At 30.2% G+C, this 27,565-nt stretch overlaps 1 protein-coding gene across 1 annotated transcript; it reads right to left on the bottom strand.

Moving 5' to 3' along the window:
* LOC136977368 (A.superbus venom factor 1-like) lies at window positions 1-26,153 on the bottom strand. The gene is made up of 35 exons (XM_067272827.1): window positions 26,080-26,153; window positions 25,172-25,258; window positions 24,100-24,254; window positions 22,539-22,739; window positions 21,354-21,424; window positions 20,130-20,273; window positions 20,006-20,042; window positions 19,847-19,931; window positions 18,570-18,672; window positions 16,826-17,053; window positions 15,840-16,016; window positions 14,768-14,890; window positions 14,580-14,648; window positions 14,004-14,201; window positions 12,214-12,363; window positions 11,990-12,140; window positions 10,696-10,897; window positions 9,774-10,002; window positions 9,475-9,684; window positions 9,169-9,268; window positions 8,908-9,009; window positions 7,967-8,155; window positions 7,791-7,866; window positions 7,571-7,724; window positions 7,118-7,192; window positions 6,881-7,049; window positions 4,637-4,803; window positions 4,064-4,222; window positions 3,878-3,988; window positions 2,720-2,798; window positions 2,487-2,574; window positions 2,275-2,362; window positions 1,224-1,298; window positions 1,040-1,145; window positions 1-165 (listed from the first exon to the last, which is right to left on the bottom strand). Exons 1-35 carry the CDS (start codon window positions 26,124-26,126, stop codon window positions 47-49), a joined length of 4,524 nt encoding a protein of 1,507 aa, XP_067128928.1. The 5' UTR covers window positions 26,127-26,153; the 3' UTR covers window positions 1-46.
* Between the last annotated feature and the right edge of the window lie 1,412 nt (window positions 26,154-27,565).

Below are 27,565 nucleotides of genomic sequence, written 5' to 3'. Positions count from 1 at the left end.
AATTGAATAAAATGCAATATCGAATAGTATTATTATACAAATCATTTCATACAACTTTTTCTTTTATCAGTCCTTCTTCGTCACATTGGCACAAGATTCCCTCACAGACTGGATTTAGTAGTTCACTCTTGGAATCAGGACCATAAGTTATAGTGCAGGAATTGTCTGCAAAATTAACTATCATTAGAAACTGAATTTTATTTTTAAAATGTTAGAATTAATTATATAACGCAAACATTATTAATTGGAAAAATTTTCTATTAATTTTTTTTTCCGTGTTCCAAGCACTGAAAGTATATTTTTTATTTTTAGAAAGAGTTTGGCCAGTTTCCGTAATGGTGGTAGCGATGGCTTTGATAGAAATGACCTCATTTCAATTAAAGTCAGTTTTCAACACGTAGGGCTTCATCCATTATCATATTGTTTCTTGCATTTTGGCTTTAAACCTAATAAATGGTGAACGATAGAATGTTTTCTTAGTTCCCATGGAAAAAAATGATTTTAGTACAATTTCTCAAAATAAATCCAAAAGAAACGTTTTCCTCAAAATATTTTATGGTAATAAGATCAGAGAATAACAAAGACATTTTTCTCATAGCAATCTCATAGAATTATTGTTCTTACCCGCAACTGTATAGATAGGTGTATTACATGTTACACTGGCTCGTAATTGGGCAAATTGTAAAGAAGCATAGAGTGACAATTAAGAAATGGCAATGAGGCAATTATTATTTTTTACTGGACATAAGTATAGCCAGTTTTCTTTCTTTTTATTTTTCACTTATCGCCTCGTATTTATAATGCTGCTTTAAAGTAAATACTAATTTTACTCATTATTAATTTCTTTCCACTTTTAGTGTTTTTTGCCCACTGAGAATTAAGAAGACTTTTTCCATTCCGAACATGTTCTAATAGACTTATAACGAAGAGGAACAAGTAGGGAACGACAAAAAATTTGCATACCAGATACGATTTCTGATCATTAAAAGCAATAGGATAACACCTTACATTTATTAATAATTAAAATTGAATATTTTACCATTATTATAATATTCGTAAACCTTAATAACAGATGCTTGGAGATTTTCAACAATGTATTCTCTTTTCGTTCGAAACATTAAACACGTGTCTTTCTGGTATGAAACCTGTCAACAGTATGATCTAATTTAAATATGAATATTTTAGAAACATTTAAAATAATTCAATTTTATTAATAAACTTACGTGATCCAAGTAAAATATTATACGTTTATTAGCATTTTCGTATCTATCAACAGGATTGCTATTGTCTTTCACCAACTATAAATTAAATTAAATTATAGATGGGCAGTTTAACAGTTTAATTTTTAAGCAATAATTATTAAATATTATGGAAAATATATTAAGGATTTTTATGTAAATGATACCAAGAATTTCGATGAATAAATTTATGTATTAAATATAAATCGATAAATCTTAAATCATGAAAAAAACTGTCGTGTTTGCTTTACAGGTTACACAATTTTATATCAGATCTATCAGTAATTAGATAAGCCGTGGGATATACCTGCTTGGTTACTACAAATTGAATAAAGTATGTGTTCTGTCCTCTGCGTGACTAAAGCTTTGTTACACAATGTAAATAAATTAATTTAACGATTTCATGAAACTTCTTTTGCTTAAATGTTATATTGTGTCTTTTCTATTTGTGTGTCTTACTCTACGTGACATTGCAAAACTCTAAATTATTTACTGACGTGCCAGCATTGTAAAAGATTTGATAGATGCTTCAGAAATGAAATCTGCACTTGCAATGAAACATTCATCATTTTTATCATTTAAAATATCACAAATTGAAAATTTGTATTTAATAGTGATAATTAGGCAGCTTGTGTAGAGTAATTAAAGCCTAAAATGCACTTATTTAATTGGTGAATTAAGGTTCTGCACCATAAGAAAGACGTGCCTTTGGAAAGGTGTTTTTATATGAGGATGGTTCTATTTTTTGTTAGACACGTGAAGAAAACGTAAATCACTCTACATGGAGAATTCGTTTATCAAGTCGATCTCATATTACTATATCGGTGATTCATCGCCATAACACCAAGACCCAAAGTGCTATTAATCATCATTTCATACATCACTATTAATGTAACTATTATTTGCAATATATATATACGATGATTTTTGGTCATCTGTAGCATGTTCACTGCTACATAAAACTTACTCCAAAATTCATTATATAAAAGAATTATTTGACATTTAAATCGTTTCAATATTATTTTTTAACTCTTACTTTGTCCAAATCAGCTTTAATGGCATTGAAACCGCTGACAATTCCAAATTCGATGATGGTCATTTCAGAATTTTTGTTAGATAAAAATCTGTTCAAATAATCATAGTAAATTAAGATCTATATTATTTATGAATGGAATACAAATGTTAGAATTCTGTTCTTACATATTACAAAATATATTAACTTTTGTATCAATAAAAGTTTATATTTACCGTGTACAAATTTTAACTTCAGTTACGTCTTGAAGATAAACTTCTGAATCGTTGATAATGCCAGATTTAACTGTGTCATTTTCTTGATCTACAGCTGTCATAAAAGTAATAATGTAATTGTAAAATAAATATTGAATATTATAATAATTTATGTTAATTTCTTCTACATTTTACAAAATGTTACTAATTACAGTACAAAAACATTTGAAAACATTATAAAATAAAGTATTTACCTTCGATTTTACTTTCATTGAATATCCTTGCATGCCGGCTTGGTTTTTTAATACTGGATAAATCGATTGTGGTTTCAAACTACATTAAGAAATTAAGAAATGAGTTTACGTTTTCAAATATTTATTTGTTGCTATATGAGACTGATAGTGTTACTATTTTATACGTAGTGGCAAATAACGGTACTGACAACTGCATCAAAATGTTATTCATGCCGTTGTGATACAAGAAGAATGGAACTTAATAAAAACTTCTCGTAGATTAATAATTCTTCGTATAATTATTTCTTTCATTCTGAGGTTATTATTCTTGCATCAATACACGTTCGATACACATAATGCGAATTCAGACTCTAGCTTCTCAAAGATATTTTTGAAGATTTCACAGTTCCCATTTTATTTATAAAAACATACAAGGCTTTAATGTTGATATTCTGTCATAGGAGCTTTCTCTCATTTACTCGAGTATGAAAATTTGCTCAAGTATTTTTCTAATATCGATATACTTTTGAGTATTTTTCAATTTTACAATTATAGAGGAGAAGGGGCCTATAATAGATACTTTCCATTGCAAAACCTTGCAATCATGTAGAGTGTAAAGACGAGATACAAACACTTCGAATAATCACAAAAATTCTGTGAAGTGTCCATAACTCGCATCTACACCTCAAGGACCTTTCAATATTATAATATGGAATTACCCAAGTAGAAATATGTGACTTGGCTGAATAGATAAAATAAATCAGTGTTACATTTAGGCACTCTGCAAGTGGAGGAGTTTTTGTCAGAAAGATATTTTCTCTGAAACTAGTTCCTATTTAAGAGTTACACACACAAAAATTCCCAGAAAAATCCACATAATCAGTCGGTAGTTCCTAACTCACAACCAATTTCAGTGTTCGTTGATTTTACCCACGTTGTCTGTTAATTAACCACAACGCTAGAAGACTGATGGCGAGGGATAAAAGCGAAAAATCAATTCTAGAATACACTACCTAAAGGCTTTTTTTGACATCTCTGCACGAACTGAAATTTGAATTTTTTAGCCGTGTGCTGATATGATTCTTTTTCAAATGGCCCTCGTTAGTATATTTTCATATTCACTTTCACAGACTTAAATTTATAATTAGTTTTAATAAATTTATTAATTGAAAAATATACCTTGCAAACTTTTTCTGTTTCTTCTAGTACATTATATTTTAATTTCATAGATAAAACTCCAATTCCTTTTCCGGTAGTATGCAAAGACAAAGTGTCACTAGGATTGTTAATCTGTATAAAAAATTGGGTACAAATTATAATTTGTTTTTATCGTACATTTTTATTATAATTACGAATTGAACAAACCACAAAGTTTTGTAAGACAAGAGCATTGTTATTGTTGATTTCCACATCCTTCAAAAATTTACCATCTTCATCAGATGTAAAATTGCATGACAAAGAAATATCTCCTGATTTGGACTTCACTAAGTGATTCGACAATGCTTGCAATGCAATGACAGTAGACTAGAATATTATTTTACATTTATTAGAATGTACAACGTTATATAAAGGTTACGATAAAGTACAGCAGAGCATCGATTATCCGACCCCCGATTCACCGACTTATCGGTTAACCGACCGCGCTCTATTCGGCAAATGTCGGCATCACTAGCAGACATTTGAGCTAGTGATGTGGCGCTACAATATTTGGTTATGTCTTGTCTACTTTAATATTATTTTTGTTAAATTTTTGCATGTTTTAGCTGGCAGCACTGGCTCGACCATGAAAGGGAGGTTAGTATTTAAACCAGGCCTAATACACTATACTAATGTATTTTTTCATACTTTTCGGTTATCCGACTTTTCAGTTATCCGACCAACCCCAGTCCCCAATTGAGTCGGATAATCGATGCTCCACTTATATGAATATGGATCTACCTGACTCGATGGAAAACTACCTCCGTAAAGTCGTTCCTTGTTCAACCAGTTAACAACAGATTGACTGTTGGACAAATCATCTAATCTTACTTGTGTAAGAAGACCATAAGCAGTAACTTCTATGGACTGAGTTGTCGTAGGCTGTTGCCAATATCTGTAATTTATTTCTACAAAAATAAAATCGAAACACTATTGACACAAGTTTACAATGTGATATATGGTATAGTAACGCAATCTTTTGACAAGCATTTCGTTTTTAGTTATAAAACCTACGTATTATGCACATTAGGAAAACTATAGCGCCAAATTTCTCCCTAGCAACTGATTTCTGAAGTAAAAGTTTTTCTCAGAGAATAGAAACTGAATACTGAAAACAGTATATATGTTACAGTAAAAACCCGTTTTTAGTTAGAACGCGTTCTAACTAAGCAATGACATCTAGTAAAAAGTAGTTTATACTAGATGTCATTATTAAAACTCGTTTTGTCTAGTTAAAACTAGAATTTACTGCTGTACATGTTTTGATTTTAGATAAAACTAGTTTTAACTTTTAACATTAGTTAAAACTAATTTTAGCTACATAAATATGTTTGGAGTAAATAAATAAAGTAATGATTTGGATTAAAACATGTGTATTATTTAATACGATATTTATTGAAAATATTGGTCACACATCTGTTTTATTAACATTAATTAACCCTTTGTCCCCGAAGGCACCGATCGATCGGTACCCTGGCTTTTTAAGCAAAACTTCGAGGGTACCAATTAATCGTTACTTTGGTAAATATCAATTTTTGTAAAATTTATTAACAACAGATATAATCTCGTTCGATACGAAGTGAATAAAGTATAATAATTCATTATATTAGTTGATAGCAGTATAAAATCTTGATTTCAAACAAATGTTTGATATAATGTGCGATAATTTAACAACGAATAAACGTACAGGCATAAGTGCAATATCGAACTGTAAAAAAACAATACTCTACGACTATCTGGCTCGTTGCCAGCAAACAACTATGTAACTAGACAATGTTAATTTTCACAAAATGTTACAAATTATCAAGTTTATGTGTCAGTTCTGATATATATATTTTTTTCCTTATAAATTTTTCTAATAAAATGTATTGAAAAATATTGTATTTAAAACTATAGATATTAATAAATGTAAGTGATTTTTTTCATATAGATATAATGATAATTTGATTTTTGGTGAATTTTTAAAATAATATCGCCCGACTGACCTATATTGCCTTAGGAGGGATCGCAAAATAAACGTAAACAAGATGTAGGGGGGAAAAGGGTTAAAGCGATACGAAATTCATCATACACTATAAGAAGGTGTTAGCTGAATGACCTTGGTCGAAACAGCTTTTACTAAGCCATTTTGTTAAAACCTGTTTTTTCTAGTTGAAACTAGTTTTAACTCAAATTCATTTTTGACTAGCAGTAAATTCTAGTTATAACAATAATATCCGGTAAAAACTAGTTTCAACTAGTTAAAACGCGTTTTAACTAAAAACGGGTTTTCACTGTAACACATATACAGTAGAGCATCGATTATCCGATTCAATTGGGGACTGGGGTTGGTCGAATAATTGAAAAGTCGGATAACCGAAAAGTATGAAAAAATACATTATTAGTATAGTGTATTAGGCCTGGTTTAAATACTACCCTCTCTTTCATGGTCGAGCCAGTACTGCCAGCTGAGACATGCAAAAAATTAACGAAAATACTATTAAAGTAGCCAAGACATAACATAATATTGTAGCGCCACATCACTAGCGGACATTTGAATTTGCCGACTAGAACGCGGTCGGTTAACAGATAAATCGGTTAATCGGGGTCGGATAATCGATGCTCTACTGTATTAAATTTTGTCCACTTTTATATTATGAGACCTTCGGATGCCGCTTCATTAATTATGGTCACGCAATGCATAAACTCAAACATATAATAAATAATTTGCAATTTATTAAGGTTAATGTAACTTATGGTTCCAAAATGGCGGCTCGTCTCTGATTCCAGCAAATTGAAGAAAGGAAACATTGGGGACACACGTTCTAACCTATTCTAATAAATAACCATAATTATTGCCAACAAAATTATTAGAATAGGTTAGGTTAGGTTAGGACGTTCGTCCCCAATGTTTCCTTTTTTCTATTTGCTGAAATCAAAGACGAGCCGCAATTTTAGAACCATAGGTAACATTAACCATCATTAAATACTACGTACGGTACGTACCTTCATCAAATGTTGACATTAGCAATAGTTTCACATTCGCTTTAAACTTCTCATCACTATTCGTTAACGCTAGAGCATAAGCTACTAATGCCATTGTATATGTGTCATTTACCTTCGAGTATTCATTTTCCAGAAAGATTTTTGCCATCAAACGAGATATAAAAAGTAACTGAAGGAAATACTAAAGATGAGTACATTAAAGTTATTAGAGTTACAACAGAATTTACTGCGTTTTACCTTATCTGAACAAGTACTTTCTTGAAGGGCGATTAGTACAAAGGCAGTCAATGCGATTTTACCGTTTTCTCCATCCTGCATAAAATAAAGTATGAATGTTTAACGTACAGTAGAGTTAGTAAATTCGGTATAAATATTTAAATACAATTCACAGTAACTATTTTAATTGTAGAAAAGATAAAATAACTTCTTATTTAAACGTTCGTAAATTAAAATATGGTGGCATTATTATAGATTGACATAATACTAATATTAATAAATATAGAATTGCAGTAAAATTTTGTGTTATCGCCAATTCTACACTTATAAATTTAAATTAATTTATAATGACTCTAAACTGACTATGAGAAGCAATAAGAACTGTGATAAAATTGAAGTGTACACACAGATATGAGACAAATGATTGATGTACATAAAATTTAAAATTAAATATTGAATATTTACAAAAATTACCATATTTCTTCTGATGACAGGATTTGAATCTCGGAATCCACCATCTGGTCCTTGTTGCGAAAGTAACCAAGATATACCTCTACAAATTACAAACTTATCTACAAATATATATTTGCTTGCTTGAGAAAAAATTTTCATCACGTAGGCCGTTAACCTGGAAAGTACAACTTGTATATTAAAATTACATTATAAGAAATTTAGTTATTAATATTTTACTAACCATGTACTTGAAGGCCTATGAGGCCAAACAGAATAAGATCCATCGTATTTTCTAAAGCTTAATCCTCTTTTATAACCTAGTTGAGGAATAAACTTTATTAATTTAGCCATGATAAATAATACAGATATATTTCATCACATGTAATAATTTTCGAACAGACTACCGAAGTTTCGTACCAATTCTAACAAAATCGTAAAGGTTTTCTTCGAGGTCCTCGCTGATGCTTCCTTTACTTTTCAGGAAATATAATGTATAAAGCGTTGGACCCATGTACATCATTGTCTGCTCGCAACAGCCTGTAGGCATTCTTATTAAATTTTCTGGATCGATAAGCACAGATTCGACACTTGGTCCATATTCTGTACCTGAAATACGTGATAAAAATTAACATGTTGTCAATTTTTACACTGTGCTAGATTGTTAGCTATGTTATATTTTTACTTGAGTAACTTACGTTCGTTAACACATAAAAAAATAAATTAATACATGCTAACTAATCTGTGCAATTACTACTCAGATAAAAAATGGGTTAAAGTTTAAAGTGATTAACAGATTTCTTGAATGTTTCGCAAGACACTATATGGACATCTTGAAAACAGTTGAAATAATATTCACTAAACGAACATTCGGGTAGATAAAAGAAAAATGATCTGAGTGGAATCAGATAATTAATAAAATAGCAATGCATCTAATGAAGGTTTTTGCTCGAACAGTGTATACCTTTCTCTAGAAATATTCTATGAGAAACACACTTTTATTTGTTCTAGACACATGAAGAAAACTGGACACATTCAGCTCGTTTGTCTAGATACAAGCATGGACCGATTTCATTGTCTTCGAGATTTCCCAAATAGTGAGATACGTAACAAAAAAAAAGAAAAAAAGTGAATAAAAGATTAAAAATAAAAATACTATACTTTACAATTTTAAAATAGTGTTACCCAATAATTTAACTTAACAGTGTTATTTGTATGTCATTAATCCAACAAGCTTTACAAATGTATTATTGATGCGAACACTTCCTTTTTAATTTTATATGTGAATTATTGTCAATAGTGAATTTGTCTGAAACATTCCCAAAATAAAGGAAATTCTCTACAATAAAGGAATAACTTACCAACCATAGAAACTATACATTTTTCTGAATCAGCAATGTAATTTGGCTTTGGTTGAAGATTAATTTTCGTAATTTGCAAATTTTCAGATTCATCAATGAAATCTAATAAGATAAAATATTTAGTAATAAAATATTTCACACAAACTTAATATTTTCTAATAATTTTACAATTATTGAAAAAATCCTTATAGTATTTTCCATACAAAAATAAACTGACTCCCGAAAAGCTCTAAGGCCTTTTATAAATAAAATTCTACTTACCTGAAATTCTTTCTGTAATTAAATGTCTGCGTTTTCGTTTTTGCTTATTTGTAGGATCCAATAAAATTACGATATCTTCCTCCTTCACAACACCTTCAGACTGTAACACATTTGAAATTAAGTATAATATTGTCAACAATATTAAATATATTCTAGTATCACTGCATCTCTACAATAATCGAATAGTCTTTTCAGATAGATTGTGTATGCATTATTTACGTTTAAATATATAATTTCTTTGGAAAATAAATGATAATTTACTTGTATATTCTCCCTCTATATATCAAAATTGTATATAGTACATACCACTACATTTAATTTCTTCACGACGACATCAGAACCGACAGGACTTAAGGCTACAACACGAATAGTATATTTCTTTGCCTTCATAGGAACAACAGGAAATCTGACAGATTCAGCAGAATTAGCTTCGACTGTTATTCTCTTACGTTCACTTTTCTTGCCAGGTTCTATTCCAGAGCAAAGGTGGGCCACTCCGTACATAAAAACTATCACCTAAAGTTATTCATGCATACGTATGTTTAGAAAGTAACGTTAATATATGCCAACTATATCTGTGAAATTGCTCATAAATTGGCACTTACCGGAATTTTTTCAGAATAATAATTATATACGGTAGCTTGAATTTCTAGTTTTTCTTTACGGACAACAGAATATGGGATATTTAAACGAAGAAAAATATTCTTAAATGATACGATTTCAGTCGGAGGGGATACGCACAACCCTCCTATTGTAGACAAACTTATACTTTGTATTACCCACGTTGTGATGCTATCTGGTAATGTAGCATTCAGAACCGCTGTACCGTCACTACTGCAAATATATATATGTTAATATTTTTATGTTATGTTCCAAAATTCACTATTTCTACTTGTAATTTAAATGAAGTTTGTATGTTTATAAATGGTATCAATGCGTTTATGTTATAACGTGCACAGCACATGTAGTATATAAGTATTTAATTTTGAGGCTTGTATAATGTTCACTTATCAAAACTAATTTGCATAGTGATCTTTAACATTTCTGTAGTTGCAAATGAGTCACAGTGACATTTTTAATCCAACGAATCAAAGATATATTATTGAGTTTTCTGATTTAGTATTTTATTGAACTTGTAGCTAGTGTCAAATAAGGTAATGATGCTGTAAATTTTTAAATATTGCCATATTACATTATGAAATAAAAAAGTTACTTGTGTAGAGTAGACCTGATAATGCAGAAACACCTGAATTATGTATAACATCGAGCCTCAATGTTTTAATCAACATTATTTATTTATTTAAAGTTCTCAATACAATCCCTAATGTCTACAGTAAATTCATGTTCGAAAATTAAGTGCCTCTGGTTATATGTAGCAGAGAAGTGATAAGTAGGAGCCGCTCATAACATTCCCAAGTTTATTACATGGTAGTTAACCACTCTTTTAAATTCCTTTATAGACAAGTCTAAACGATTTATAAATGTATGAGAACAAAAATGAATTAAAGTATTGTTTGAATATCTTACCTTATTACAGTGTCCCGAAACAACCAGGATTCTCTGAAATCTTTTCGAACCGGAGTTAAATCTTCTTGCATTTCATCGATGTCATCGTGACCGAACTTAACATCATCGATACCGAATTCTAACACGTCAAAATCATCTTCATCCTTTTTCTTATCATTAGAGAAATCGAAACTTATTCGGTGAGTAAGTACAAGAAATGGTCCTGAAACATAAAACACAATATTTTAATAACAAGTAAAACTGATTGATTAATTAATATTAATTGTATTAACTTTCATAAAAGTTATAAATGCTTTTTACGTAAGGGCATACATTAGTGAATAAAAGAGAGAAATAGTATTATAAGAATGCTGTATAAAGTTTTGAATTTTTACCGTGTGCACAGCGACGGTAACAGCGCTGAAGGTAACAGAATTAAACAGCAAATTTTTCTCAAGCGTATAATAGATTTAGACAGACCAATAAAGAGAGTAGCCATGGGGTGATGGAGTGGTTTGATATATATAAGATGGACTTCCATGAATAAGAAATGGAACTATGGGAAAATTAAATTCAGGTCATTCTGTACATCATATGTTTTCACTTCTGTTGGAATTTCTAGCGTGCTTTCATAGAACAGACTGAATTCCATTACAATTACTAGAGAAAGTAGATGTTAATTTTTGCGCAAAAATTGCATTTTTCGTATCCATAAAAATAATTCATTATATATCTACCATTTTCAAATACACACCTCAAGAAATACAGAGTCGAAACTAACAACATTGTTGTGATATTGGTATATGAAACTTATGCAATGTTTCGCAGATATAACATGGACTTCACACTAACTGTGAAGACATCAAAATGACACTTCTATCGTAAGAATTCAACGTAATTCTCGGTATTAATTTCGGTTCAAAAACTTTTATAAGCCATACATGAACGTATAGATATGTAAAATAAATAATTACATACAGATTTACATAAAAGGTTTAAAATTCCATTACGAATTTTCAAGCTGACTTTTTTAGATCTACACCAAACTACAATGATCTTTAATTAAAAGTGTTTGTTTCATATAACTGCTAATAAATCCTATTAATTAATGAGCATCGTGCTTTAGTGTAGATATATAAAAAATCATTTTAAAAATTTGCAATAGTTTTAAACCATTCATGTTAATCTGTATGTAATTTTTTAATTGTTACATTTATTGTAAATAATTACACATTTTAGTAAATACTGCAGTAAATTCTTTAAACATAAACTATTGTTCATATATTATATTGAAAATTAAAATTGATATACATACGATATCCTCCTCCGCCATTGTTTTCTTTTTTGTTCTCTCTTTTATCGTAAATTACAAAAATCGTTATTCCTGCTCTAGATAATACAAATAATGGATTCATTCCACCACCTGGACTAAATCCCAAATCACGAGTCGAAATACTTTCAAAAATCTAATCATAATAATAATGAAGCAAATGTGACATTGTGATTTATGGAATTAACATTGTTTAATGTCTAACTTACTTTTTTTTTTGTTAATCTCTGATTATTTTTCAATCCGTACACGGCTTTATCTACAGCTAACATCCCTATTTTAGTTCTAGGTTTTCCTTTTAGTATAAACATTCCTTTCTTGCCTGGTTCCAACGATGGAAAGTTTGTTTCTACTGACACCTAAAATTATATATTTTAAAGTTAAAACGTTATATTAATTTAAAATGCTTACATTTAGCATTTGAGTAATGTTTCACTTTAACAACACGAAACATGCACGAATCGAAACATTATAGATATTCCTAAAAGTATCAAAATAAACATCTAAACTAACATATAACGTATAAACTGATACTACTGAAAGATTACACGGAAGGCATAATGCAGCGGACAAGTTGACGATTTTCCAAGAACGGATATATCTTCAGGTGATATTCTGTATGCAAGCTCACTCTTTTCATATGTTAGATACGTGAAAAAAACTTGGTAAACTCCATTCAAGCAGCACATTGGATATGCAGAATCTTCAACCCACTACTAGTCTTTAGTAATGTCATCCACTAGACTGCACTAGACCAAAGATGAACCAACAGTAAATAACTGTTTGGAGATATTACTAACAAAACCATAGCTAGCAAAATACATTCCAAACAAAAGAGTTTCCAGTAATGTTTTATTTTTTTCTGAATGTTCGAAAGTTACTAATATAGCAGGCGAGATCCTTGAAAAAACATAGCATTTGTCTTTCCGGAAAACAATTATACGAACGAGAATCAAATTTTCGGTTAATGTTACCCTAGTTATACAAAATGGCGGCTCGTCTCTGATTTCAACGAGGAAACAGTGGGAACGCACGATCTAACCTAACCTAACCTATTCTAATAAATTACCTCTATTGTAATAATTTGTTTGCTAATAATTATGGTAATTGACTAGAATAGGTTATGTTAGGTTAGGTTAGAACGTACGTACCCACTATTTTCTTGCTGGAATCAGAGCCGCCATTTTGTATACCTAGGGGAACATTAACCCGATTTTCAATACTGTAATAGAAATCTATTACATGATCTAACATTGCTCTAAAATTGCTCTTTGTTTTTATGATATTATCCATTTTGCTGATTGTATGCAATGATAATAATCTTATTACTTCGTTCAGACAGTTAGAACCAAATTTAATTCTTACTCCACTCAGTGTGAAATACTGTATGAAGACTAATTGCTCCTTTTCCCAAACAATCACATAAACTACTGAATATTATGTTGATTCTTATACTCTATACAGTACGTATACAGAAAGCTATTAAATTGATAAAGATTTCAACAAAGACTATTTGATTTGTTCCAGTTGATTAAGCAAGGAAAATTTTTTAACGAACTGACAACTGCAGCTGCAACTGATCACATGGTTAATCGATAAAATGAAGGGGGCTAACAGATAAGTTATATAGCAAATAAACTCATTTTAGGCGCTAAATTTATTTATATACTGCAGTATTTTATGAACATTTCAAAAAACAAAGCTGTACAGAGTTTTGATGTTAAGCATTAATATAGGCAGACTTCGATAAGAATAAAAACTCAATGTCTTTTAAAAGTACGCAATTATAAAATCTCAAATTCATTACAAACAAGTATGCCTGAAATGTTAGAAGTTTAGGAATTGAAAACGCCACAGCACTACCCAAGTTTTGTAATTGTTTTCATTAACTGTACAATAAATGATACTTTATAAACAAATGTTTGGTTCAATAATACTGAATGTAATATATTTTAAAGATATTTTTATTTAATTACATGTTATAAAATATAATTCGTACCTCGCTTTTAGGATCGCAAGCATTTTCCACATACATACGAAGAGAGTCGATCAGAAGCTCTTTATTTTCTTGTAAAGAAAATACTACGATTCTCAGGACAGGTGCCATTTCTGCTGTAACGACAAATTCCAGTTGTAAATTTGACGACTCACGTTTTGGAATGTATCTGAATAACACTATTTTCCCCCGAGACATCACCTGAAATCAAATTATCGTTTTAATATTTCAGAAAATGATTAATTCAATTTAATGGGATTCAATATTTCTATGTTCAAAACAAAAAATTCAAGTTTCAGTACATTTTGATTCCTTGTACAGAAACTTTCACAACTACACAGTTTGGCTTCGGATTGCAATATTGCAGTTTAATGTAAGTTTGTTTGTTTTATCAAATCTTAGCAAGTCACTTCTTATTCTACAAATGTCATCCCACTGTAATTATAACACTACGTTTTTTTAATGTCACTATATTTTTAAAAGAATGCCACTTACAGGTAAAACTTGTAAATAAAACTTCACTAAAATGCTTATTGTTAAGTACTAATTGATTTTATAACATCACATTTGTTTACTTACTACGAAAAAAAAATTATCAAATTTATCGTTTGGACCAGTGAATATCGATGCTGCAAATGTCTCTCCAACCTGAAAAAAAAATTATTTGTATCAAAATATAAATGATGTTTTGAATTATTTTTAAATTTTATACTTATATCAATCTCAAACAAAATTTTCGATAAAACTAGTTTCATAATGAGACTTACTCTCAGCTTTCTTGCTGTTTCAGTTCTCGATATAGCAATGTAGGAATCAGATTCATATTTATTAACTATAAGTCTCTTTGAAGCCTGTTCTTGGGATGTATATGACTCATCATTTGTGAAAACCTTTAATTGATAATAAAAAATTTCTTTTTAACACAAAGTGCTTATGATATTTCAAACATTAAATAAGTTCTCAGAAAAAATAATTTTTAAAACTATATAATTTCTGTACATTTTCGAAGTTCGTTTGGAAACTTAAGGATATCCAAAGTTTCTAATCAAAGGATTTAGATTGACAGAATTAGGGACGAAAATTAAAGCCTATGTTAGAATAATAATAGACTTCTTGAAAATATAATACTGTTATTGTTAGTGTGCTGAGTTTTCGCTATATGATATGTTTATAGTTATTATTTACACTACGATCTGTTTAAAAGTATGAAAAGTATGATTTTTACAACCTCGTATCTGTCTCAATAGGCATTGCTAGTATTTCATTTTATCTCATAGAAGTTAATTTGGTAGTTGACTCTCTTGCCTGCTGTGATTACATTGTACAAAATAACTTGAATTTTACATTGTACAATGTGAAATAAGTGTTCTTAGACAATCAGTAACTTATACTTTTCTGTTATTTTAAGAAGCAATATCATGTTAAAACGTAGACAAAGGTTGTTTCGATTCCTTAACCTCAAACTATGCTGAAATTCGTATCTATATCGATATTTCTGAATGTTTTATGAAAAAATTGCAATAACTTATATAACACATTCATACTTTTTGTACGTTATAAAAAAATTGGGCATTACATTCTTCAATTAAGTGTTTGAAAAACACAGTAGTGCCTTTCAACTGATCACATGGCACTTGACACTTTCTAGTTTTCATTATTTGTGAGACTTCAAATCTAGATTAGATTAAAAGCAGCATCATTAGAGTATCAGGAATAATAAATAATGTGTATTGGTCATTAGCCAACGAGTGGCAATTCTAATTAATGTTAAATTCTCGAACATTTACTTGTCTGAAGGTTATACATAATTTTATAAACTTAGTAAATCACAAAACTTACGGTAACAAAAAAGTAAGCAGAATTTGCTGGAGGATACAGAAAATATATAACACGTCCTTCTTCATCCGTTCTACGCTTGGAATCGTAAACACTTATCTCTTCACCTCTATCAGTTTCTGCTGTTATGGATGTAAGGATGTTAGGTGCTGCTTTCCCATTTGAATAAGTGACATCAGCCTGCCAATTACGTATAAATTTTTGTTAAAAGAATTTTAATCTTATATTAAAATACAAAAATAAACTTTCTCTGTTAGTTACCATTAAACAAAATTATGAGTTGAAATCAATACATAAGCATTGATTGATAATGTGGTCAATTTTGTAATATTAGTTGGTAAGAAATAGGATAATGTTGCCAGTATTAATCAAACACATTGATTTCATTTTCAAACATTATTATCGTTTATACAGTCACGTTTTACCAAACGTTAAAATCGCTTTTGTATTCTATAGAAAATGTTATGGTGTTACTTTATGCATCCATCAATAGCAGCATGAACGTCAGCATTTTATAAAAGTTTGTTCAATGCTGCCTTTAATTTTGAATTCGATAGTGTGATTTAGACTGTAAGGCTAGAAATGTACTACAACATTAGGTTAAAGCATGTTTAGTATTTATTCTTTACTGCAATTTGCTCTTCTCTTATCATACTAAAGAAAAACGTTATTTTCTGCTTTGACCGCGAATAAACCTTATGAGTGTTTGAAAGGTTTCCTCAACTGACTGTTCTTCGCCTGGCACAGTTTAAGATGCGGCACAGAAACACATTCAGAAAAAATCATAAAGATTTTTAAAATATAAAACTGTACAGCTGTATTAAACGTTTTGAAAAATGTACAACTAAATGTAACTATATTAAGTAACATTACATATGTTTTATAATTAATATTTAATATTTTTCGGATTAGTTTCCGTTATTTTATTTCTTACTAATTTTACAAAAATCAAGACGATATAGAGAAGTCAGCTCTTGTAGCATACTTACCACTATAGCAGTTTTCACATTCCATTTAAAATCGTTAATCGTTTCTCTAAGTGATATTGAGTATGGAGATTTTACAAATTTACAATGGTTGTCAAAAGATTGCACAACGTTTCCTGTAGCATTGTCTGTAACAGAAACGTCGACAAGCAGTGTACTGTCATAAGGAAAATCATTTAGATTTACAACATCAGTTAAGTTAAAAGATATCACTGACTCTCCGTTTTCCACCTGTAAACAATTCATACTTTTAAGAATTTACAAAATTTCCTATTTTAATAAATATAACAATTTATTATTAAAATATCAATAGTATATGACACCTCTTTTGACAAAGAGGTGTTATAAATCTGGAAATATTGCTAAAAGATTAAAATGTGATGCCAAAAAAACACGCATTTCTTATTTATTAGTTTTTCTAATAGAAGTGTTTGTGAAATACAAGATACAATTTGTGAAATTTTCAGGTTTCAGGTATTTTCAGGAGAACCTGAAGACCATGTAGATTAAACTTATCTTATTTCTTTGATAAAAATTTAACAAAAAAGGATGTACATTTTTCGTTTCCTCCGTTTCTCGGAAACGAACTTCCTTTCTGGCTGATTACAAACTACTCACTGTTCTATGACTCTGAGTCAGTTACCCAGCCGTCCCTACAAAAAGGGTAGATTTTTCGCCTTTTCGTGCAGTTCATCAAAGGTTTAATGACACCCGAACTGACCACATAAACTCAGTTCAAGACATAAACCATAACGTATACTGAGCGCATAGAAGATTGATTCACCTGTTCCACATCCTCCAGAATACTTATCAACACGTCGAGTGAAGGTAGTATAATATACAGAACTATTATAAGCTCTCTCCCTCGTGTATCATCCGTGTTAGATGTAAGAAATAAATTAGTTTTAGATCCTTTTGATACGATGCTCTTGCCTGCTTATGTTTATAGAATATTGTATAAATTATATTGTTTTAGTCCAATAACTAGAATTTTTATATAATATATCTGCAGTTTCACTCATTTTTTATTTTTAAGGCATTTATTTTTGAATTGCCCTCTATCTAAATTTTTGGATAATAGATACACGTGTTAATCCGCGATAAATCGATTAACCGGTGTCAGGAGCTTCAAAGAAGACCGTGGTTTTGCGATCGGTTGTCTCCACCTTTTAATATAAACACTATAATCGCCATTCTTCGCTTCAGAGAGCTATTCGAACAGACTATTAGCCTAATAAGTGTTATACGACTACATTCCAAACTCGATAACCACGGCCAGCCTCTGACACATACATTATTGACACACGTGGTGGCTCGACTCCTCTTAGATACTGCCAGAAGGTGTGTCATATTGACTTCCTATTGGAAAATATTTGTTAATAAATAGGCAGAACATCCAGTTTTACGAGGCTCTTTCTTTGAGACTCCCTCCAAAGTTCGCGCTAAGGTTCTCTTGCCAATTATCATCCGAAGTTCTCCCCTTCCCACTCGACGTGTTTTATATCTTGTCGCGAGTCAAGTCGCGGTAATTCTTAACTGCTGTCAGGGACTGACGTGAAACGGAAATTTCATGATTTCACAGTCTCCATAAACCCTTTAAATTTTAGCCATCCTAGACGCAGTAGCAGACCCTTGCCAGAAGATTTGACAGAAATATGTGCAATTCAATTGACATTATATTACTTTAAATTAAATTATAAAATATTATAACTAAACATTTATTAGTAAAAATATTATCTTTACTTACAGTTTTATCCATATTTAGTAATTCACTAATATATTCTGATGCACTTTTCTGTAATCTGATTTTATATGAAGCCACTCCATTAACTTTCTTTCCATAATAATATCTGTAATATTTTATAATTTGTGAATAACGCTAATTAATTATTGTTATAGTATTTCAAGCTTTAAAATCCATAAAAATAATTATAACTTTTTTACTTTTCAATGAACACTAACCAAAGCTCTGAATTAGACCACTGTGGTTAGGCTAATTTTTTGTTTTGAAGCAGGTCTAATCAATAACAGAGTGCAAAATGTGCCATGGATTCGACCACGAGAGGCCTCTCTTTCCATAAATGCAACGTGAACAAAAATTAGGCCTGAATTTTCTGGAACAGGCTTCTCAAGTAAAATTTTGGGAATGGACATGAATCTAGATACTTTTTAAGTATAAGTTAACAACCTCACTTTTATATGATTAAACTCTGGTTACATGCTTATTTATATCCAAATAAAATAAGCTGTTAATGTTTTGTACAGTACATGGTAATCAAAAAGTAATAGAGTAGTTAAAAATATATTCAACTCAAAAGTCAGTTAACAAATACTTGCGTGTAGATATGATTAAATCTTAAAATTGCTGCATGTTATTGGTGAATCCTAACAATAGAGAGGTTGCGGCAGACGTTTTCAACGCGAAAACGTGTACATCGGACATTCAGCTACGCCTTCCTGCAAGCTTAGAAGTTTGACAATGGCGTTTGGAATGTCAGTGGAATTATGCTCGACGTTCCAAACGCCATTGTCAAACTTCTAGACAGGAAGGCGGAGCTGAACGTCCGACGTACACGTTTTCGCGTTGAAAACGTCGGCCGCAATCTCGCTAATGAAAGAAGTAAGTTCAAAATTGTCGTGTGACAGCTATTCAACAGTTACATTAGCATAACAGCAGTTAATTGAAGCCAGTCACAATTAACTGCTTCTTAGCAATTCAATTATCATATCTGTTAGTTTCGTGTTATGCAATATGATGCAAAAGTGTATATTTATGTATAATGTAGTTACTTCGTCACAAAACATGAAATGAAAAAGATATGATAGTATACAAAATTGCCAAACAAAATTGCTACTTTAAACTTATTTTTATCTACTAGTACTTTATCAATTAAAAGGACTTTTTATACTGGATTTATGGATGCAGTATAAAAAGTCCTGATAATTGATAAAGCACTAGTAGACGAAGATAAGTTTAAATTAAGTTAAGGATACAAAGGCATATTAATTAAAATTGCTACTCACTCTGCAAAAACCTTAATGTATATTGTATCAGGTTTAGGCAAAATAAAGCTAGGAGCTTTAATCTGAACTTTGTAAGTTGGCAAAACTGTAATCGGGAAATTAAAATATTATGTTATATCATAATAAAATTATTTTACTGATGAACTTTTATTTTCTTACCATATTCTTTAACGATAAAGGAAACAGTAGTACGTTGCTATAATTAAACATTATAATAAAATATGTTTTTCAAATATTTAAAATATATGTCTGCACTTTGTAAACTGGTGTAAAAAGAACTTACATTAATTCCATAATCTGCACTAACTGACCAATTTCCTAACAGAGGATAAGGAGGAAATTTATAGTTCAATGTTGGGAATTCTGTATTATTCGTCTTCCATGGCCGAGGAAAGTCTTTTTCGTGAACGATAACGTTCTGAGGATTCTATGGAAAATGGAAGATACTATAATAGATAACATGATAAAGTAGTCGTTTTTAATTAAACTAAACTAGTCAACTGCATTATCAGCTAACAATAGCTTAAAATTTTATGATAGACTATACTAAAAGCCATTGTAAGCCACTAAGCATATAAGTCAATCACTAAAGCTCTGTTTTGTGAAGTAAATGTTTCTTTTTAATTTTGGATATTTCTTTATATGCACGTCAGAAAAATAGCATTTGTATGGAGTATTATATAAAATGGCATTCTTTTTCAACTTTATCCGATAATGGCAATGATAATCTTTTTTGTGATACCCTACGTCTTTATCAACATGTAGTTGATTGCACTTAGTGAGTATAGTAATATAAGCATGAAGTAAGTGGTATGGCACTGCTCAGTATTTGCTGCACTAGGTCCACGTGTGGCATAGTAGTTTTATCCCCTAGGCGAGTTGCCGAACCCAGGGGCTGGCTTCCAGGAGTTGTCCCAGTTTTTCTTTGTGTATCTAACATCTAAATAAATGCTAGCTTTAGTTAAATGTCGGGAAAAGCTGGTCGCTTTTCACTTTGCTCTGCTTTGCAGATTGCAATGTTGCATTGAAATCTTTCATCAATCCATTTCGCGGCAGACCTAAATTGCCATTTTTCACATCCTAATATGCCGTGGCACTTCGCTTGGAAACCCCTGTCTAAACGTGTATGTTATCTCAGTACAGTCCATGTTGTTCATGTACTTAATAGTGTTTCTTACAGAACGTATCTTTCTTGTTAAGCGAGATACATACTTTCTGTAAGACAAGTACGATATAGATACGATATAATATTTCTATTAAGGTATGTCTCATTGTTAAGCGAGGGCATACCTGTAATAGAAATTTTATATAGTATATATAATTTCATGCGAGATATCATCAAAATATCATATAGTAAGAACACTCCAAATAATTTTTGTATTTCAAATTACACGTATATTTAATTACTTCTTTTCATCTTAAGCTTTATTTTTAAATATTACATTTCTTATATCAATTAATATGAAAATTGTTTTATATTAAATGAAATTATCTAAATTTATATTACCCTGATTTGGACATGAACTGGAGTATCCTTTTGAAGTAAATCCTCATTTAACGGTATTACCCGAATTTTAACTGCAAATAAAAAATTTCAACTTAAAGATAATGAAAACGTATTAATTTATTTTTCTTCTAATAAAAATGTAATTTTTAACTAAAATAATAATAATTCCAAATAGTCAAACATATAAATAGCATCTATTTCAACAGAAGAAAAAGCTTGACTGTAAACAATTCAATTATAGAAATAATTCCTGAAGTAAAGAATTAGTATGAAAATCCCACAAAACGAAATTTTCTTGCAAAGTAATTCACAAGTTATTCCTCAAAACTTGAGTTATTAGTACTGTAGTTCACAAATCATCTAACAATAAAAGGTTTGCAGAATTTCACACATTATTACTAAATACAGGAATAAATAAAACGCCTATAAGAAGTAACTGTGTTCACTATTAGGTCTCAAACTTGTTGCTATTGAGAAATATCTTAATTTTTCTAAGTATTAAAAATCCAGTGTAAAGGAATATATAAATACTTTAATTTTTCTTCTTTGTAGATACTAAGAAACATATCCCTGTTTGCCATGTCTTCATCTAAGTTTCAGGTGTGATTTGCAGGTGTGATTTCACATATCTATGTTAGACTATTTTTGAAAAATTTTTTAGCATTAGCTCCAGATACAAGCACTGATCCTAAACGTATCAAATTCGTATTTTTAATGGTTTTCCATCCACCTGTAGAGAGCTGGATGAGAAATTATTCAGTGGAAAACCATACGTATCGACAAGATCTTCATTTTGCTAATCGTGAAAACATTCATCAAAAAAATATTTTCAAATAATTCCTTTGAAAAGTTATGGTAGCCTTCATTAAATTTCAGTAAAGGGTAGTACAAAATTCAATTTATCAATAGTTTTCTTGTTTCCGGTGTGTAAGTGAATATGAAACGTAAACTTAATTAGTTAAAGTATTGTAATTCTGCCAGTTTGTTCAATTTAACGCGAAAAATTTTATTTATAGCAACGTTTTTAAACTTCGTACGTCAGAAAGTAATTTCATAAGTCAATAATTTCGTATTTACAATGCACAATTGACTTTTGTACTACCCTATATAAATTATGTACGAATTGTATAATGGTATTTATTATTAATTAAAGAGTTTTATCTGTTGAATCAACAAGATACCTACCTTCTTGTTCCGGATTGTATATTGGTTTATCAGTTTGAATGAAAACATAACCGCTCTCGTGAAGTAATTTCAGTTTAAAACTTTTCTTGAAATTTTTACTTTCTACCACGAGAGCTGCGTATGGACTAACGTTGCTATTTTTAAAATCAATTTCTTGAAAGTAGACAGAAGATATAAACACATTTACCACTGTTGGAATGCCTACATTTTTAAAGAAAATAATTTACAATATTATAAAACTTTTATTAAATGCGATGTAATATCAGAAAATAAATCTACGGTGTGCAATAAGTCAAGCGCCATACTGCAATTTAATGAGTTCTTCTGTTTTAGGAAAATGTTTACTCATCAGGAATTTATACACATTATCTTAATAGTTTTGAAAAGCAAAACAAATAAAGGCAATAGAAAAATTCCTCTGCAAACAATGCTCGGCTTTCAATTATCATAATCATACATTATAATTGCAAAAAAATAAACAGGTGTTCTAATTATACTTTTGTAAAAGTATACACAGTGTCTACATTTATGTCTAACAGCACAAAAGATCTTTCCAGCATTGTATCTGTAAAGTCGTGTGTTGTATGCATGGTCCAACGCTTGAATTACCGAAGGAAATCATTCTAAAACCCATAAACTTACAACTAATACCTGATTGCAAATCATTGTTGAAATTCATACCAAAAGTATGTTCCATTTTGTTATAATCTATGTTTAAAATGACCGCTTTCAGCGATAATACAATAATATGGACGGCCGAGCAAGACTTCATAAATGGCATGTAGCGCTCCTGGTGTTACTTTTCCACAGACCTGTGGAATGCACCTTTCCAGTTTGTCAACATTACTTGGGGTCGGTGGGTACACATTATAAACTAATGTCTTTACATTATTCCACAGAAAAAATGAAAACAGGTTAGGTACAGAGGATATGGTAGCCATGGGGCGGCGCCATGTTATCCTATTCAGCGGTTGCGATAAATCGCTTATGCATGTCTGACTTGCCACAAAAGATTGCTATTATTTGCCAATGGTAAATCCTCGAGCCATTCTTTAACTATTACGCGTAAGGTGTTTATATATTCGTAACTATTTAGTACTGTTATTGAATATGGCGCCAAGAAGCTGCTTGTTCGTAATTCTACAAAAGACGTTTTACGAAAACCGCACTCAATGTCAATAATGTCGCATGCATTGTAGAGCACACTTCACTTCGGTAAAATGGTGCCTCCTTGGATATAAAACATGCTAAAAAAGTATTTCGCCATGTTCTAAATTTAACACCATCTTGCATCATGCAAAATGTCCTACGGCTTCCTCTGCATGTTATGTTGGTTGCGCATATTGATTCATTTCAGGAAGATGTGACATTCGGTATATTTGTCTGCTGCAGTCCACAACCCAACCTGACTCAATTAAGCATACTTTAATGAATCATTTTATATCATAGTTCAATGAACCCCGTGTAATTCTACACGAATAAAAAATAAAATAGAAATCAATCAGAAGAATACTTATTAACGTGAAACAATTATGAAACCCTCTTATAAAAGACACGATACCTTTCTCAAGTCTAATGCTTGAGTAATAAAAAACTGTTGTTTCTCCAGGATAATCTCTCAAAGAGATCGTTAGTTCTTCGTCTTCAGTTCCAACGATAGCAATTCCTTGATTCGTATCAAGACGAATCGACTTTGGTGCTGCTATAAATATCCTTCTGTAAAATATCGTTGAATAATTATAAATAAAATTTATTTTCCCATTGTAAGTATATGTAAAAATCATACAAAATATATAATTCCATTAATAATTTTATTAATTTTTAATAATGAAACTCTTTTTTATACACTATTATAATTTATAATATCATTATAATACACACATCAAATAATACACAAGAAATTATAAATTAGCGTATGGAGTTATATGCATCAGTTCTAAAAATACAAGTTTAACCTGTGTGATTTACTGATTTAAATGCTGAAGCGATAGATGCATAGAATATTTTATGAAGCTGAGAACATAACAAAAGCATGATGGTGGGTTTAGCCAGTGCAGGTTGCCAAAAAGTCTAACAGGCACAGATTGGTGTGGGTGATTGGTGGGTAGTTTGGATTTCCTATCAATTGAATAATCATTTCGAGCTATATTTTCGGTCGTGATCTTTAGTTGCGGTGTCTATAAGAGCAGGATCATTTGTGAAATCGAATTTTTAACGCATAGTTAAACTAAAATTATTCTGCTCTAAATGCTTGTGTAAAACCAATTGTACAGTTAGTCTTTATTTACTTATTCGTTTATTTTCCATAAGTTTTGAAACATAGTATATCTAAATTTATATGATGTTATCAACAGATGTATTAGACAAAATCCACAGTTCGTATGTTTGTAAATTTTTGGCTTTTAATCGTATTTAAATCCTGAAAATCGTGAACTGCATTCATTTTCTATATAAAAATTTAAATATGGTAGATTATCTAGGTATACAGATTTGACATTTGCGCAATTCAATTTAATTTAATCCTGTTATAAGAATGGTTACAATAAATAAAATTTAGAAAGAAATCATTATTTTAACAAAAGGTATAGTTTTATTGATAAGAGAATAAAGAATTTATATTTAAAAATTCTTACTCGGGATCTTCCGGTGGTTTCGGTGAAGATTTCTTGGGACAAGAAAATGCCACATCGAAGAAAACCAATGATGTTAATAGAAATAAGCTTCAATAAATAAAAATACATTTAATTTTAAGTACATTATTTAATTAATATTTTTATAATATAATTAACTAAAGATTTTTATTAAAATTAAATGCTAATACTACTGAAGAAAAAGTGGAATTCTGTTGAAATTTTAAAAGAATTAGCAAAGTTTTTTAAAACAATATATAGATAAATTCCAAAAATAAATCGAATAATAAAATTTTATTTTATGTTTTAATTAAAATTACCAAATAAAATTAGGAATTTTGATTAAAAAAAAGAATAAAAAGTGTGAAATCACAATTAACGTAAAACCATTCAGTGCTGACTGAAACGATAGAATGCTTCAGAAATGCCTCACAATTCATAGTCTTGAGTTTTAGGATAAGTTTTGTCACTACCCCTCAGTTAGTACGCTGGTTTTTTACTGCCGTTCTTACTGTAGGGTGTTTGTGCACCCCAACTTTTAATTTTGCTATCGGGAAAATAGTACACCAGTTCTATCTGATCCTGAGATCTCTGAGATAAGCATTGAGACTACACGAATGGCAGAATTATTTACCTTGAATGGGCCATCAGGCTGTTTCTATCATATGTAGGTTTAGATTAGATTAAACAGAAACTAGATAAGTATTTATAAATTTTCACCGTATACTTCAGTAGTACTATAGGGTATTTGCAAACTCCACGCGGAGAAATGTCGTCTCTCTCTCAAAATCAGTTTACAATTTAATATTTTATTTATAATGATAATTTACTTCTATATAATAAATTTTAAGAACTTACTAAATGTATTATTTTAAATAATTACAAGTGAACGATTATAATAAATTACTTACTATGCGCACAAAATATGGAAGTAATCAAAGGAAATACGTTTTGACATATTCGATTCTTGGCACTTTACATATAAAATGTTATCTTCCGTATGGAGGAATTTATATTAATTCAAAAGAATGACATCATATATAGAAGCTTTGGTTGGTGGAGAAGGATTTGTTGATGTTTAGTGATAATGGAGGATGTTTATGCAACAGTGATAACTCTGCTTACAAATTTAGGATGATAAAGTCGAAATTTGGATATATTTACACTTTAAGTAACTCTATTTCCTGTACTAATTTAAGATTAATTTAATTTCAGCTTTTTAAAATTTAATTCTACGTTAGTAAATTTTAGTAAACTACTAATAAAAAGAGCTCAATACAATGTCTTTTTTCTGTAATTATAAATAATTTATCGTTAAAATTCATTTCGACGTGTATTGTATAATAATATACACGTTAAGATATACATTTACTAGGTTAAAATTAGATAGGGAGAAGCAAAAGCGCAGAATAATTTTATTACTAAAATGCAACAATTATACAAATGATTTATGAATACACAACACAGACGACGATTTTACAAAAATGAACTTTATCATCTTTCATATATCCTATAAACATTTGTTATTGAAAACCATTTTTATCTATTCATATTATAACTCACTAGCTGTTACCCGCGGATTCGCACGCTCAGATTTTGCAATTTGATAGAAATAACCCTCCCTCAGTACTTTACTAAAGTTCTCAATTATTGGTTGTTACTAATTTGGTAAAATTACTGATTTTTGTTTGTTTCAAACTATGGACTACTAATGCACCTAAATTCAAGTTTCAAATATTATGGGCTTTTGAGATACGATAAATCTGAGTTTAATTTTTTTTTCGAAACATAAATGACGTTATCTGAAACTCCCTAAATTTAAATAAATAAGACGGAGCATTCACAAAGATAAAACCTTTGTCGTTGCGCACCATCAGTAGTCCATCGGAAATTACAAAAATTACGGAGACGACTTTCGCTTTTAGGCAACTGCCTCTGCAACAATAATAAAATTTTCGTAAGAGGTCCTCTGATGTTTTGCCACTATCACAATAATATTTTTTTAAAAATTAACAAAATAAACTCGTGGCCGAAGTTATATGAGACACCATAGTAATTATTTGATTTATAACAATCTAAATATATAATATTCTCACACGCGCGATATCAGCTTATACTAATAACTTTCTTACAATTAAGGAAAATGGAAAAAAAAAACAAAAGGAATAGGAAAGGAATAGAAATACCTAGGGTATTTCGTAGCGACGTGCTCTTGAAATAGACACCACTTCGAAACTCTTTTTTATTCGTGACCCTCTTCTTGTCGTAGACCTTTCGTGTATTCCTGATTTCGTCGTTTGTCCTCAAGGTTTTCTCTCCGGAGTCTTTTTTTGTTTTTAACTTCTTCGGCACCTCACAGTTTCGTATCGTATTTTTCGAGGTCTGGAGCGCTCTTTT

Source organism: Centruroides vittatus, unplaced genomic scaffold (assembly GCF_030686945.1).
Source record: "Centruroides vittatus isolate TY-2023 unplaced genomic scaffold, ASM3068694v2 contig_457, whole genome shotgun sequence".
Lineage (NCBI taxonomy): Eukaryota > Metazoa > Arthropoda > Arachnida > Scorpiones > Buthidae > Centruroides > Centruroides vittatus.
Note: the sequence above shows the minus strand (reverse complement) of the source record. Positions and strands in the feature narration are given on the sequence as shown.

Bases quoted from the DNA above. Each gene is read 5' to 3' on its own strand.
- LOC136977368 (XM_067272827.1), bottom strand. From the start codon at position 26,126: ATGTCAAAACGTATTTCCTTTGATTACTTCCATATTTTGTGCGCATA. The intron at 3,989-4,063 runs GTTTGTTCAATT...TTTTTTATACAG, and splicing joins TTGTCTTACAAAACTTTGTG to ATTAACAATCCTAGTGACAC. The intron at 2,799-3,877 runs GTATATTTTTCA...TTCTTAATGTAG, and splicing joins AAACAGAAAAAGTTTGCAAG to TTTGAAACCACAATCGATTT.